Below are 14,405 nucleotides of genomic sequence, written 5' to 3' on the forward strand. Positions count from 1 at the left end.
GGTAAACAAAGAAGCTATACTAGGGCTGGGCGATAAAACGATAACGATATGTATCGCGATAGACACGTAATCAATATCAATAAAAAATGCGTTCGATAAAACGTTCGATAATTTTTTTTTTTTTCTTCGTCGGAAGAAACCAGAGGTTGCGAAAGCAAATTTGGTTGCATGAACAAATTAAGGCACTCAACTATCTGGTAACCTTGCAACGTAGGGGGTGACACGCAACAGCCAGTCAGTATGGTTGCGCAATATTGTTGTCTCGTGTTGGATTCTTCAGTAACAGAACCGGCGTGTAGTGATACAGCGATTGTTGATAAAACAGGAAAAGTCAGCTCGCCTGACTTCAAGTCTGACCGTAGTCAGACCATGTCGTCTGCAAATTATGCAAGACCATCGTCAGTTTCTCTGTTATTCGCGTGCTTATGAGCTGTTTTAACGTGTGCGTTTCTCAGCGCGTACACGTGAAGCTCACATGCACTCTGTCTACCAGCGCCTGTGGATACTGGACTGTATTTCGAGTCTTATTGTGCTAATACTGTTATATACACACAAGGTTTACATAAACTAGTCGGATATGTCTAAAGTGAAAGCAAACTTGAGAAAATTGAGAGAAAATCTGCTTGTCAAATGCGTGTATATTAGACGCGTCGCGCGCAGCTCTTAAAGAGACAGTATAGTAATAGTAAACACGCTGCCGCTTGTCCTTAAAGGGATAGTTCACCCAAAAATAAAAATTCGCTCATTATTTACGCACTCTAATGTTGTTCCAAACCTGTATTAATTTCCTTCTTATATTTTCAAATATTAATATTTTGAAGAATGTGGATCCAAACAGTAAACAGAGCTATCCCTTTAATGTTAATAAAACAACAAAATGCAAAGAGAAAATCATTCACTGCTCTTGATTGATAACTTTAATAGTAGCTTTAATAAGTATCAATGTATAAATTATACAGTGAAGTCTGTTTTGTTTTATTTTCATATTTGTTCATTTAATTACTTTCTTCAATGCTACTGTTAAATACACCTGCTGTAGCTGAAACATAAAGCACTGTTTATTAAATCTGTATATTAGGTTGTGTGTACGTGTAATGTGTATCTTTGATCTTAATATTTAATAACAAAGAACATAATGAGAACTTTTTTATCTTCGCCCCTGTCTGCCATTCTTTTTTGTTTTACATTTTGTTACCTAAGGCTTTGAGCATTACAACCAAACTAATGTCCATATTTTAAAAACAGCCACAAAATAGTAAAACCAACATAAAAAAGAATCGTGATAAAATCATTAATCGTGATTTTCCTGAAAAAAATCTTAATATTATGTTTGCCATATCGCCCACCCCTTTTTAAAGCATTTCTTACGTATTCTTTAATTTTGCACCTTAATGTTAAGAGATAATTGTTAAGTGTTCATTCAGATTTTAGACAAATTATTTGAGTGAGTGTTTTCCATGGTCGTGTTGACATTTCTGCCTTTATAACTGATGGGATTATAATCAGAAAGTTTAAAATAAAAAATCTTTAAATGTAATGTATTTGTCTCCTGGACTGGTCCTTATTTTAAATATGTCATAAAAAATATCAATAATTATCGATATCGACCGATATGAAACACTTATATCGTGATACAGTTTTCAGCCATATCGCCCAGCCCTAAGCTATACACTCAAACTCATTTATTCAATGAACTTATTTGGTGTATGTAAATATATAAAAAAATGTATGTTTCCCCCTGAAGATTCTCAACCACTGCAATAGAATTGTAAGCGTGGACAACAGCGCTCTGAACAACCAACTGTATCAAATGACTCTGTAATTTGGCAACTAAAACATAATTTGACCCCTAAATCTTTAATTTTGGAGCCCTAGTCTTTTTATTTATTATTTTTTAGTCTGAGCAGCTGTATCTGTCAGGTAGTAAGGACATTTTAAGCGTTGAATTTCAAAAACAAATCACTCATAGCACCTTTAAGAGATGCCAAACTCAGCATGTGTTCAGGATGACTCACACACTGTGAGGGAGTTAGTTGGATTGCCCATTGTGCATTCTTAGCACAGTTGAAGTCTTTCCAAAGTGGGTTGAAGCTGTTTTGAATAGTTTTCAGAGATAAACAGGAGGAAGTGTTTTTGTTACATTGGTGAAATTACAACACTTGCATCTGCTTGTATGAAGGAATAATAGTTAGTTATGTAATAATTCCTAAAAATTCCAGAATTTTCTTCACTTCTTTAGAATGGACACATAGAAACAGGAAATAAAAATGCCCTTTGGATTATGACCGTAGATAAGTATACAACAGATTTACATCAGAGATTGTAAAGGTGTGGTCACTAGACCCTGTTTCTCCAATCTAAGTGTGAAGTAATTTAAAAGAAAAATGTATTACTTACTTTCTTCTGCTGCAATTGAAGAATGATGGTAACCAAACAGTTTTGGTGTCTATTGACTGCTATTGTTTGGAAAAATATATTAAAAAATTATGTCCCACAAAAGCACATCATACAGGTTACTGACAGAATTTTCATTTTTTACAGAACTATCCCTTTAACATTTAAAAGAACACAGCCTTATTCAGCAATAACAATTCAAAGGAAAGTAGGAGCAGTTTACTCATTTTGAATCATGGTTTAATGAATCTTTAACAACACTGGCCTTCAGAAACAAAATATACACAGTACTTCTTGCTGTGTGAAGCTCTTAAAGTAAACATATGTTTTGCATTATCTTAACTATGTACTAACGTTACTTTTAACTGTGTATTGACTTTTACCTTGCTCTAGATTCTTTATCTTCTGACAACGAAGCGTTGCGTTTCCTACTGTAGGACTTAAGGAAACGTTCTCCTCATTTCATTATTTCATATGAATTGTGAATTTAATACAGGTCACTTCTTTGCAGCTTGATATAGGTTATAGGTTACATTTATGTTTTGTGACTATATTAACATCTTTATGGGAGGACTGTTATTGTGAACAATGATGGATGGATTGTTTTCTAGGAATGCAGACAGACAACATTATCAGAAATACACACAATTACAACAGAGTAAAAGCATTTACATTTTTTTTTTTTATACACATTACATTGAATACAGAGAACATTTCATCACTTCTTGTGAATTGTATTATCTCTTGAAACCGGGAGATGAACAGGCCAAGAATGTATTGTATAAAGGCACACAGCCTCATACCCAAGAGTGATCCTCCTCCTCAAATAGCCCTCATTTTACATAAAAGAAAATACTTTTCCTCGCTCTTATATGCTTGCTTCTACATCTGCTCTGACCTGATCTACTCAAACTAAGAAGGAATGCAAGAGGACAAGAAACAGGTGGAGGAGAAAGTGCAGAAACAATGAAGAATCATGTGTTATTCTAGTTGTGGTGGGCTATGTCAGAGCGGATTTGGATGGAGCACAAGCATAAAAGCAAAAGGTAGGAGAATAAGAGGCGTGAGGAGGAGTGCAAGGCAGAGGCATGTCAGAGAAAGAACAGATAGATGAGAGAAAGTGAACCAGGGGGTGGATTGGAGAACACTAGTCCACAAACAAGTGAAGAACAATTTAACTGCTGTTTTATTCCCTATTAAATCATTGCCACTACTTGCATTATTTTATGGAGCCAAATAACTGGATCATCTAATAAAGATCCAGTAACATCTACATTAAGTGCTTAAGGAGTCACATGTTATCAAATTCATTCTGCTCTTGTCTGGAACCCATTAACAGTAGGTGATCTGAACTTTACAGTAAAATCCATTGCATCCTACAGATGGGTACTTATGTGTAAAAATCTTAGTTTACAATGCAGGCAGGACATCAAGAGTTCCTGATGTCAACATTGCTGTACATATTACACACAGCCAGTGTGCCACAGATTCTTTCAAAGATGAGTTAAATGGACTGCCAGAATAAAATAGCTTTGTGGATCCTGTCCACAACTATCTCTTGACTACAAGAACAAAGTGGCCCTTTGCATACGGGTACCAACCTTTTTGAATAAGGCCCTGAGTTTACAGACTTTACAGGTACTCTTGGATCTGGCCTTTCTGTTTATGCTGTCTGGTTCCTCCTCATCCCCTTCGTCTCCTGCTTCTTCCTGTCCTAGCCAAGGCGTCCACACCCCTCCATGAAGTTGCGGGTCCGCCATTGGGTCGTCTGGTGGATTGCGTGGAGACACAGCAGTCCGGTTGTACTCGGCAAGCCGGGTCAAGAGCATTTTTACAACCTCAGGCCGTGCCTCTGCCAAATCTGCCCTCTCATAGGGATCAGCAGTGACGTTGAAAAGATAGACAGACTTCCCCCGCTGGTCTCGTCTCTTCTCCATGCTCTGCCACTGCTGTGGACCTCCTGGCATCGTCTGCGGAGGGAACCAGTCTCCATCGCCTACGTTTCCTGTCAGGAGTTTCCAGTCACCAACTCGAATGGCTGCACGCACTCCTGTATCCCAGATCCCAAAACCATTAAGAGTTAGGAGTCTCGGGTCAACTTCTCCATGCCTGCGTGACACTGGGTCAATGTTGAAGAGGATTTCAGTTCGTGGACAGGGTAGGCCGCTACTTATAGCGCCCCAAACATCTTGGCCGTCCAGGTGGCTGGAATCAGACTCTCGGTGTCCTGCAAGAGACAGCAAGGTTGGGTACCAATCGGAAACATGAATCAGAGCCTGACTCACCACCCCCTTCCTTTTCAAAAGTGGGCTGTGTACGAAGCCAACTGCTCGAACTCCGCCTTCCCAGTAGGAGCCTTTGCCACCACGCAGGGGCCAATTACAACCCCCTGAGAGAGGTTGGCCCCCGTTGTCTGAAGAGTAGATGAGCACAGAGTTGTTGTAGTAGCCTCGCCCCCGCAGCTCACTGACAATCTCCCCTACTGACTCATCTACGCCGCTCACCATTGCGGCATAGTGGCGCCGAGGTCTGTTGCCAAGGGTCTGGTAGCGTCTGAGAAGATCCCCAGGAGCTTGTAACGGTGTGTGGACGGCCTGAAGGGCCACATATAGAAACAGGGGCTTCCGCTGGTCATGATGTCTCAGGATTTCTTTTACTCTGCAAGAGTCCAAAGGACAACAAAATCATGCATGACCCATTGCAGAAAGTATTTGGTTCACAAATGGCTGCAGTTTCTCACCTCTCAGTGTAAAGCCTTGTTGAGTAATTTCCACTCAGCTCCCAGGCTGGCCGGTCTCCATCATGCAGATCGAACCCACAGGCCTCTGTACCGTCACAGCTTTGGAAGTTAAAATGGTCTCCGCTGCCCGTTAGTGATCCAAGGAAGCTTTGAAATCCACGGCTCGTTGGCAGACACTCGGGCCGGCAGAAACCCAGGTGCCATTTCCCTACCATGTGGGTGCTGTAGCCAGCCTGCCGGAGCCTCTCAGGAAGCGTTGGTATGTCAGGGGGCAGGCAGAGGGGCTGGCGTGCACGGATGATCGAGTGTTGAAGCCCAGTGTGAATCTGATACCTGAAGAAAAAGATGGTAGGTGGTGATTGTGATGGAGAAACAATGTCTATACCAGGGCTCCTCAAATCTGTCCACTGCCCAGCAGAGCTTAGCTAAAACCAGGATGAAACTCACCAACCTAATTTTCTAGTAACCCTGAAGACCTTGATGAACTTGCTCAAATGTCTTTGATTAGGATTGGAGCTAAACTCTGCAGGGGAGGAACCCTTGTTTATACCAATACATTCACTGGGTTTTACCACAACAGAGAACAGCTACTATTATTGAATATCCAATATAATATTAAATTAAACAGGATAGGATCATATTAATAGTAATAATATTAAGATTATGATTATTAGTATTAAGTCTCATTGCATTCGGGTATGACATACACACAGACACATACATACACAGTAGGATGCATATAATAGTGGCATTAGAACAACAATAGTAAGTCTCTTACCGTCCAGTCATAAGCTGGCTACGTGAGGGGGAACAGATGGGCTGAACATAGTAGTTTTCCAGCTTCACCCCTTCGCCAGCCAGTTGGTCCAACACGGGCGTGTGGATCTCTGAGCCATGGTACCCGATGTCATTGAAGCCTTGGTCATCCACCATCACGAAAACAATATGTGGGGGAACTCTGCCCGGTCTGAAAATCTTTCCCTCCGTAGTGTGTAGCAGTCCAAGCACCAAGCAGAAGCCAAGCACCAACACATCCATAATGTATACACCAATCCACCAGGTTGCTTGTTCGTTCGTTGACTAGCCCTTTGGGACTCTAAATGTTCTAAATGTTGACTTTCAACCAAAACAAATTAACAGAGAAAGCTTGCTGTTATGATCCATTGGGGTGCATGAAGGTCCATGAAGTAGATTTTGCTCTTTTAATTTAATTTGAAACTAGTGTTTAATGAAATCCGTTCTGTAGGTCTTCTCGATTTGTTATGCTAGGATGGTATACTGTATGTCTGAGAAACTTTTCAAGCTGAGATGATTTGTCCAAGAGTAAACACTGCTGTCTTCTAACAAGACTATGTTACATTCCTCTAGCACACACCTACAGGATCAGGATAATAGAACAGTAATCGAAAGTGTGTTATGCATCATTAACCCTCATGTGGTGTTCGGGTCATTTTGACCCGGAGAAGATTTTCTTTTTCCTGAAAATACTAGTTAATGTTATCGCTTTGTACTGAAACTTAGTGACTTTATTCACAAATGGTATAACTACTTCTGAAATGTTTTGTGACAATTTTATTAATTTTTTAGGGGGAGTTTTGTCACCTTGTCACTCTTGTGGTGTTCCCGGTCAAAAATGACCGGACTACAAAAAATAGCTTATAAATCAGTTGTTATGCTATATTATCACCCGATATTGGATTCAATCTTTTTGTCAACTTGTTCTCTTTCAATTAGGACTGGTTTTATATTTCTATTTGCATCTGATTAATCGTAGGCCTCATTTATTTGAGAGTAGGCATCTAATTTTTTGAGTAAAAAAAACATTATTTTTGAATAATTTTGGAAATTTTAAATAAATTCTGAAGAAAATTGCCACTGTTGATCACACTAGTCTACTTTAATATTTAACCAGGAATTTTGTTTTGAAAAACTTTTATTTTGTACAAAATGTCACATTGTTACACTTGTGGTGTTCCCGGTCAAAAATGACCGGACTACAATAAATAGCTTATAAATCAATCATTATGCAATATTATCACCCAATATTGGATTCAATCTTTTTGTCCACTTGTTCTCTTTCAATTAGGACTGGTTTTATATTTCTATTTGCATCTGATTAATTGTAGGCCTCATTTATTTGAGAGAAGGCATCTCAATTTTTGAGTAAAAAAAACATTATTTTTGAATAATTTAGGGAAAAAAAAAAAAAAATTTGAAGAAAATTGCCACTGTTGATCACACTAGTCTACTTTAATTTTTCACCAGGAATTGTGTTTTGAAAAACTTTTATTTTGTACAATATGGCACAGAGTTACACTTGTGGTGTTCCACTGGGCCATTGAGGGCCATTGTGGGCCATTGTTTCAATGGGCCATTGAAAGTGAATGGGAGAGACCAATGCAACCAATGAATGGAACAACACAAAATATGTATCATTTTAAAGCTTAGAATCTCAGCTTTTTAATGGATCTAATCACTTTGATCAACTCCTAACATCTGCTGAGTTATCCCTCTAAAACTGAGTGTACCCCCCGCAGGCGCCACCTAGCTGCGAAATAAATAATCATAATATTTTTCAAAACTATTACCTTGATCAACTTAAAATAGGTGTCATTTGAAAGCTTAGAGTCTGACATTTACAATGAATGTAGCCAATTTGATAAACTCCTAAGTAGTGCTGAGTTATTTGCTGATAAATAAAAATAAAAAAAATCATAATTTATAAACTACTTTTTTGTATTACATTCAGCAATATGTCAAATACATCATACAGCTCTGATAGTCCTGTGTCATATGTCATTTGAAAGGTCTCAATGAGTAGAATACAACAAGCATAATTGTTTCAGGCTTTTTTACTAAACTTGAGCGAGGTTTTTCTAAAAGAAGCCCTTCAAGAGACCCATGGGTAAACCATGTATGGATGCTTAATTTTAGACACATTTCCGATCGTAACTTCATGAAACATGCTCCGATTGTGGAAAATGACACATCATTATTTACAGCAGATGCTTACAATTAAAATGAGTTCAAACTCAACATAATCCATCACTCAGAACTAAAGATATTCCTCATGGAGTTCTAACACAAAAAAATATCACAGACGCACAGACTCACGTAGCCAATCAAGGTAGCTTAGACTTGGCCTTTTTACTCGTATTTTCATGAAAATTATATTGATCATGAAAAATAGCACATCGTTATTTACAGCAGGAGCTCACGATTAAAAAGAGCCCAAACTCAATATATTCCATCAATCAGATCTAAAGATATTCCTCATGGCGTTCTAACACAGAAAATACCACAGACGCACCTAGCCAAGTATATACTCATGAAGCACTCGCGTTTGGTTTTCGCTCATAACTTCACGAAGCATGCACAGTTCGTAGAAAACTGTACATCATTATTTTCAGCAGACTATCACTATTAAAAAGAGCCCAAACTCAGCATAATCCATCACTCAGATCTAAAGATATTCCTAATTGAGTTGTAACACACAAACCCCCACATGCGCTCACAGAGCCTTGAATATAGTTGTAGCCTAGCACTTATGTCGCGTTTTAACTCATAACTCAATGAAGCATGCATAAATTGTGGAAAATGGCACATCATTATTTACATGAGATTGTTAAGATTTAAAAGAGCCCAAACTCACCATAATCCATCACTCAGATGTAAAGATATTCCTCGTGGACTTCTAACACATGTCTCTCCCATTCACTTTCAATGGCCAATTGAAACAGTGGCCCTCAATGGCCCAGTGGAACAACACAAGTGTAACTCTGTGCTATTTTGTACAAAATAAAAGTTTTTTAAAACACAATTCCTGGTGAAAAATTAAAGTAGACTAGTGTGATCATCAATGCCAATTTTCTTCAGATTTTATTTTATTTTTCCAAAATTATTTAAAAAATAATGTTTTTTTTACTCAAAAAATGAGATGCCTACTATCAAATAAATGAGGCCTACAATTAATCAGATGCAAATAGAAATATAAAACCAGTCATAATTGGAAGAGAACAAGTGGACAAAAAGATTGAATCCAATATTGGGTGATAATATTGCATAATGAGTGATTTATAAGCTATTTTTTGTAGTCCGGTCATTTTTGACCGGGAACACCACAAGTGTGACAATGTGCCATTTTGTACAAAATAAAAGTTTTTCAAAACAAAATTCCTGGTGAAATATTAAAGTAGACTAGTGTGATCAACAGTGCCAATTTTCTTTAGATTTCATTTAATATTTCCAAAATTATTCAAAAATAATGTTTTTTTTACTCAAAAAATGAGATGCCTACTATCAAATAAATGAGGCCTACAATTAATCAGATGCAAATAGAAATATAAAACCAGTCCTAACTGAAAGAGAACAAGTGGACAAAAAGATTGAATCCAATATTGGGTGATAATATTGCATAATGAGTGATTTATAAGCTATTTTTTGTAGTCCGGTCATTTTTGACCGGGAACACCACAAGTGTGACAATGTGCCATTTTGTACAAAATAAAAGTTTTTAAAAACAAAATTCCTGGTGAAATATTAAAGTAGACTGGTGTGTTTAACAGTGCCAATTTTCTTCAGATTTCATTTAATATTTCCAAAATTATTCAAAAATAATGTTTTTTTAACTCAAAAAATGAGATGCCTACTATCAAATAAATGAGGCCTACAATTAATCAGATGCAAATAGAAATATAAAACCAGTCCTAACTGAAAGAGAACAAGTAGACAAAAAGATTGAATCCAATATTGGGTGATAATATTGCATAATGAGTGATTTATAAGCTATTTTTTGTAGTCCGGTCATTTTTGACCGGGAACACCACAAGTGTGACAATGTGCCATTTTGTACAAAATAAAAGTTTTTCAAAACAAAATTCCTGGTGAAATATTAAAGTAGACTAGTGTGATCAACAGTGCCAATTTTCTTTAGATTTCATTTAATATTTCTAAAATTATTCAAAAATAATGTTTTTTTTACTCAAAAAATTAGATGCCTACTATCAAATAAATGAGGCCTACAATTAATCAGATGCAAATAGAAATATAAAACCAGTCCTAACTGAAAGAGAACAAGTGGACAAAAAGATTGAATCCGATATTGGGTGATAATATTGCATAACAAGTGATTTATAAGTTATTTTTTATAGTCCGGTCATTTTTGACCGGGAACACCACAGGAGTAATTGGGTTGTGAACACCACACAAGGGTTAAAAAAAAAAAAAATTTCATTATAAATTGAGCAATTTTTAGTTTATAGCACATATTTTATATACTTTTAGCATTACTTTTTAAACGTTATTAAGTTTCATTGTGTGATGTTGCATCATGTGAATGTTTCTTGATGGGGGAAATGTAAAAAAAATATGGAAATATGATGAAAATACAGGAAAAAAAAGAAAAAAGAAAAACAAACAAACAAGGAAATACATTGTTGACACCACCTGGTCAGTAAGTGTATTACACCTAACTAATATTAGGTACTTTAGGATATTACCTGTGGATGATATTGACAAAACAACAAGCATTAGTGCAAGTGAAGCAGTGCTGATGAGACAAACCTCACAAATCGTTTCACTGATACTTTAATTACCTCAGAACCACAGAAAGGCGTTTACCTAAAGATGAGTTCCCAGAACAGAGGCTGTGGAGGCTGATTTTCCTGTATAATGGCTAACTGATGCTTACTGTGGAACAGTGGAAGTACGCATGTAAAGGACAAGCACTGATCTGCTGTATAAAGCTCAATAAAGTCTATACTTACACTATGTACACTTACGTACACTTGCACATCTATTAAAGGGACAGTTCACCCAAAACCAAAAATTCAGTCGTCATTTACTCACCCTTGTGTTGGTTCAAAGCTGTATGACTATTTCTTTTGCTGAACACAAAATATTTTTTTAAGAATGCTTCCATTGTATGAACCCCCCATCCCCCATCCCCCCATCCCCATTGTATCCATAAAATCAGTAGCAACCACAGAAATACACTCCAACATACCAGGCCTGAGCTTGCATTTAGAGTCAATGTGTCAATGTGAAACCTACCAATTCAATCAATCAAAGCAGAAGGAAGCCAGATGACCACTGATAGATAACAAATGTGTCGTTTGCAACCACCACACCTACACCAGGAACAGCTATAGATAAAGCTGTATGAGTCCATGACAGTACATTACTGCTGTAGTTTTACAGATGAAGCTTGTGAGAATTCAAACAGGGAAACAAACAACACCACACAAGCGCACGCTCTCCTATGAGAGGAGAGGTGCGGCACACATATCCGACCCTCTGAAGGGCTATCGACCGCACTCAGGTTTGCTCTGCCAGCGATCTCCTCTATGTAGCAGAGAGGAAATCAATGCCACAAAATGAGTCAATTTCCTACATTAAGCCAAAACAGACGACAGTCTCACCCAAGTGGGAAATTTCACAGCCATTTCAGTGCAGGGAGAGAAAATGGAGGAGGCAGCCAGAGGGAAAACACTCAAAATGAGCAGCCTGGCCTGTTCAGGCTTTAGTGCAACTGGTTTTGCTTCAGGACCCAGATTTTACCTTGGACATTGTGGCAACCTAACACAGTACTAAAATGATTGACACTAAAAGTGTGGCCATTTTACTACGAGAGACTAAACAGATGGCGAGTATAACAGATTTTTAATGACGTAAACAAGCCTTAAAGGTATTGTTCACGTGAAAATTTATATTATATAATATATATATAAGAAAGTCATATAGGTTTGGAACTAAATGAGTAAATGATGACAGAATTTTCTTTTCTATCTCTTTACATTATTGAAAGCACAACATAACATAAAATTACATAACACAACTAAATATACATGAATAATACACAAACGCACTCAAAAGAGGTGTAAACCCTTTTGTGGCCAAACACCCAGTGAGCATTAATGCGCATGTGTTATTAAAGTGTTGGTTCACCCAAAACTGAAACTCACCCTCAAGTTGTTCCAAACCTGAATGGATTTATTTCTTCTGTTGAACATAAATTAAAGGAATAGTTTACTTTAAAATGAAAATTCTGTCATCATATACTCACCCTCAAGTTGTTCCAAACCTGAATGAATTTCTTTCTTCTGCTGAACACAAAAGAAGATATTTTGAAAAATGTCAGTAACCAAACAGTTGATGGGCCCCATTGACTTCCATAGTATTTTCCCCCCATACTATGGAAGTCAATGGGGCCCTAGTAAGGCCTGTTTGGTTACCCATATTCTTCAAAAGATCTTCTTTTGTGTTCAGCAGAAGAAAGAAATTCCTACATGGTTTGGAACTATTTGAGGGTGAATAAATTTGTTTTGGATGAACTATCCCTTTAATCAGTAGATAAATGGAAATGTTCTAGAGGTACAGTGTGTGTATGCATGCATTATGTGAGATGAGGAGAGCATTAAACCATCACCAAATTACTCAAGTCTGTAGCGCCACTATGTGGGGTAAAAAGGCATAACACCTATAATGTTACTTATGGAGCTACCAAAAGGACTGTAATATACAACTGTGCTGCATTCAAAAATGAAACTATGCAAAAATGAATGCAGTTATTTATGCATTTATTTACAAAACTGACTAAAGACAGGTGCACATCAGGCTCTCACGCATGGTGTTGGTGTATTTAGAGAAACTTTTTTCGTATTTAGAGTGCATTTTGAAAGAGAAATGAAATCACCTTCTCATTTATGTATCTTTTTACAGACATGTTTTCTCTTAGCAAATCTTCCACAGGAAGCTCATTATGCAGTAGTTGTGATCTGTGGTGAGAGAATGTGGTTTGCTTGAAGTCACTGCGATAGAGACTGAGCTACTTTAAAATATTTATGTATTCACTATTAGACACAATATGACTGTTACACACATTTTTTCATTTTCTTGTGCTTTTGGGCAGCAAATATAAAAATATTAAAAAAAGCTTCTCTAGACAGGATTGCGTGTTCCCTTTAAAAGTTGATTTGGTGGCAACACCCACAGGCAGCTATTTTGTAGGTAGGCAAGTACAGTTCATCTACTTGAATGAAAAAATATCAAAATCTCTAAAACGGCATTTTAGGATCATACACTACATTTCAAAAGTTTGGGGTCAGTAAGACTAAATAAATGAGTACTTTTATTCAGTAAGGATGCATTACATTGATCAAGATTAATAGTAAAGACATACATATATATATATATATATATATATATGTATGTCATTTTATTTTAAACAAATTGTGTTCTTTTGAACTCTTTCAACAGATAATCCTGAAAAAAAAAAATATTATTATGGTTTTCAAAACATTAACATTGATAATAAGAAATGTTTCTTGAGCACCAAATCAGCATATTTAAATAATTTCTGAAGGACCATATGACATTAAAGTCTGGAGTAATGGCTGCAAAAAAATCAGCTTTGCCACCAGATAAATAAATTACATGTGAAATTAAAATAGAAAATGTTAAATTGTAATAATATTCCACAATATTGCTGTTTTTACTGTATCTTTGATCAAACAAATGCAGCCTTGGTAAGAATAAGAGTAATAAGAATAAGAATAAAAAAATAAAAAAACCTTACTGACCCCAAACTTTTGAACAGTAGTTTGTATCTAATAAAATCTAAATAAAAACTAGTATCAAAACACTGGTATTAAATTTTACCTGAGCGCAAATAGCTTAATTTTTTTTTTCTTTTTTTTCCAGTTTTGTCCAGCTAATACACATGGGCTGCATCTGAAATCGCATACTTCCCTACTATATAGTAGGTGAAAAACAGTACGTGACAAAAGTATGTCAGAATTGAAATTACTCATGAAAGAGTAGGCAAAAAGTAACCGGGTGACCTACTTCTTCCGGCGGGATTCTGAAGAGTGCATACAATGGGAACTATACTATCCCATGAGGCCACGGGAGAGGATTTGTGAATGACTGATGCTGGTAGGTCACGTGATAAGGGGAACATGGCGGATGTAGTACGTCCAGATTACATTCATACTACACACTCTCATACTATATAGAATGTACTTTTTTTTAGTGGTCGTGGAGTAATTACTTATTCAAAATAAGTACTACTACCTACTCAAGAGAGTATGCGATTTCGGACGCAGCCAAGCATGTTCTAAAGAACAAAAAAATCAGGAATCAGATTGTGACTCCATGAATTCTATGACTCCATGAATGAGGGGCCAAAATATTTCCACCTACTTTTTAGCCCATAGGCCTGCTCGTTTTTTGCAAAATGCTCAATACCAGATCAAATGAGTCACACAAACAT

At 36.9% G+C, this 14,405-nt stretch overlaps 1 protein-coding gene across 1 annotated transcript; it reads right to left on the reverse strand.

The window, feature by feature from the left end:
- Positions 1 to 2,511: 2,511 nt before the first annotated feature.
- On the reverse strand, positions 2,512 to 6,172 carry LOC308681744 (arylsulfatase I; the record flags this gene model as incomplete). The annotated part of the gene is made up of 3 exons (XM_081350852.1): positions 2,512 to 5,052; positions 5,135 to 5,467; positions 5,913 to 6,172. The coding sequence occupies 3 exons, from the start codon at positions 6,170 to 6,172 to the stop codon at positions 3,957 to 3,959; spliced, it is 1,689 nt and encodes a 562-aa protein (XP_081206978.1). The 3' UTR covers positions 2,512 to 3,956.
- Positions 6,173 to 14,405: the final 8,233 nt, after the last annotated feature.

Source organism: Scardinius erythrophthalmus (genome assembly GCF_964197995.2).
Source record: "Scardinius erythrophthalmus genome assembly, chromosome: 21".
In the NCBI taxonomy this organism is placed as follows: domain Eukaryota; kingdom Metazoa; phylum Chordata; class Actinopteri; order Cypriniformes; family Leuciscidae; genus Scardinius; species Scardinius erythrophthalmus.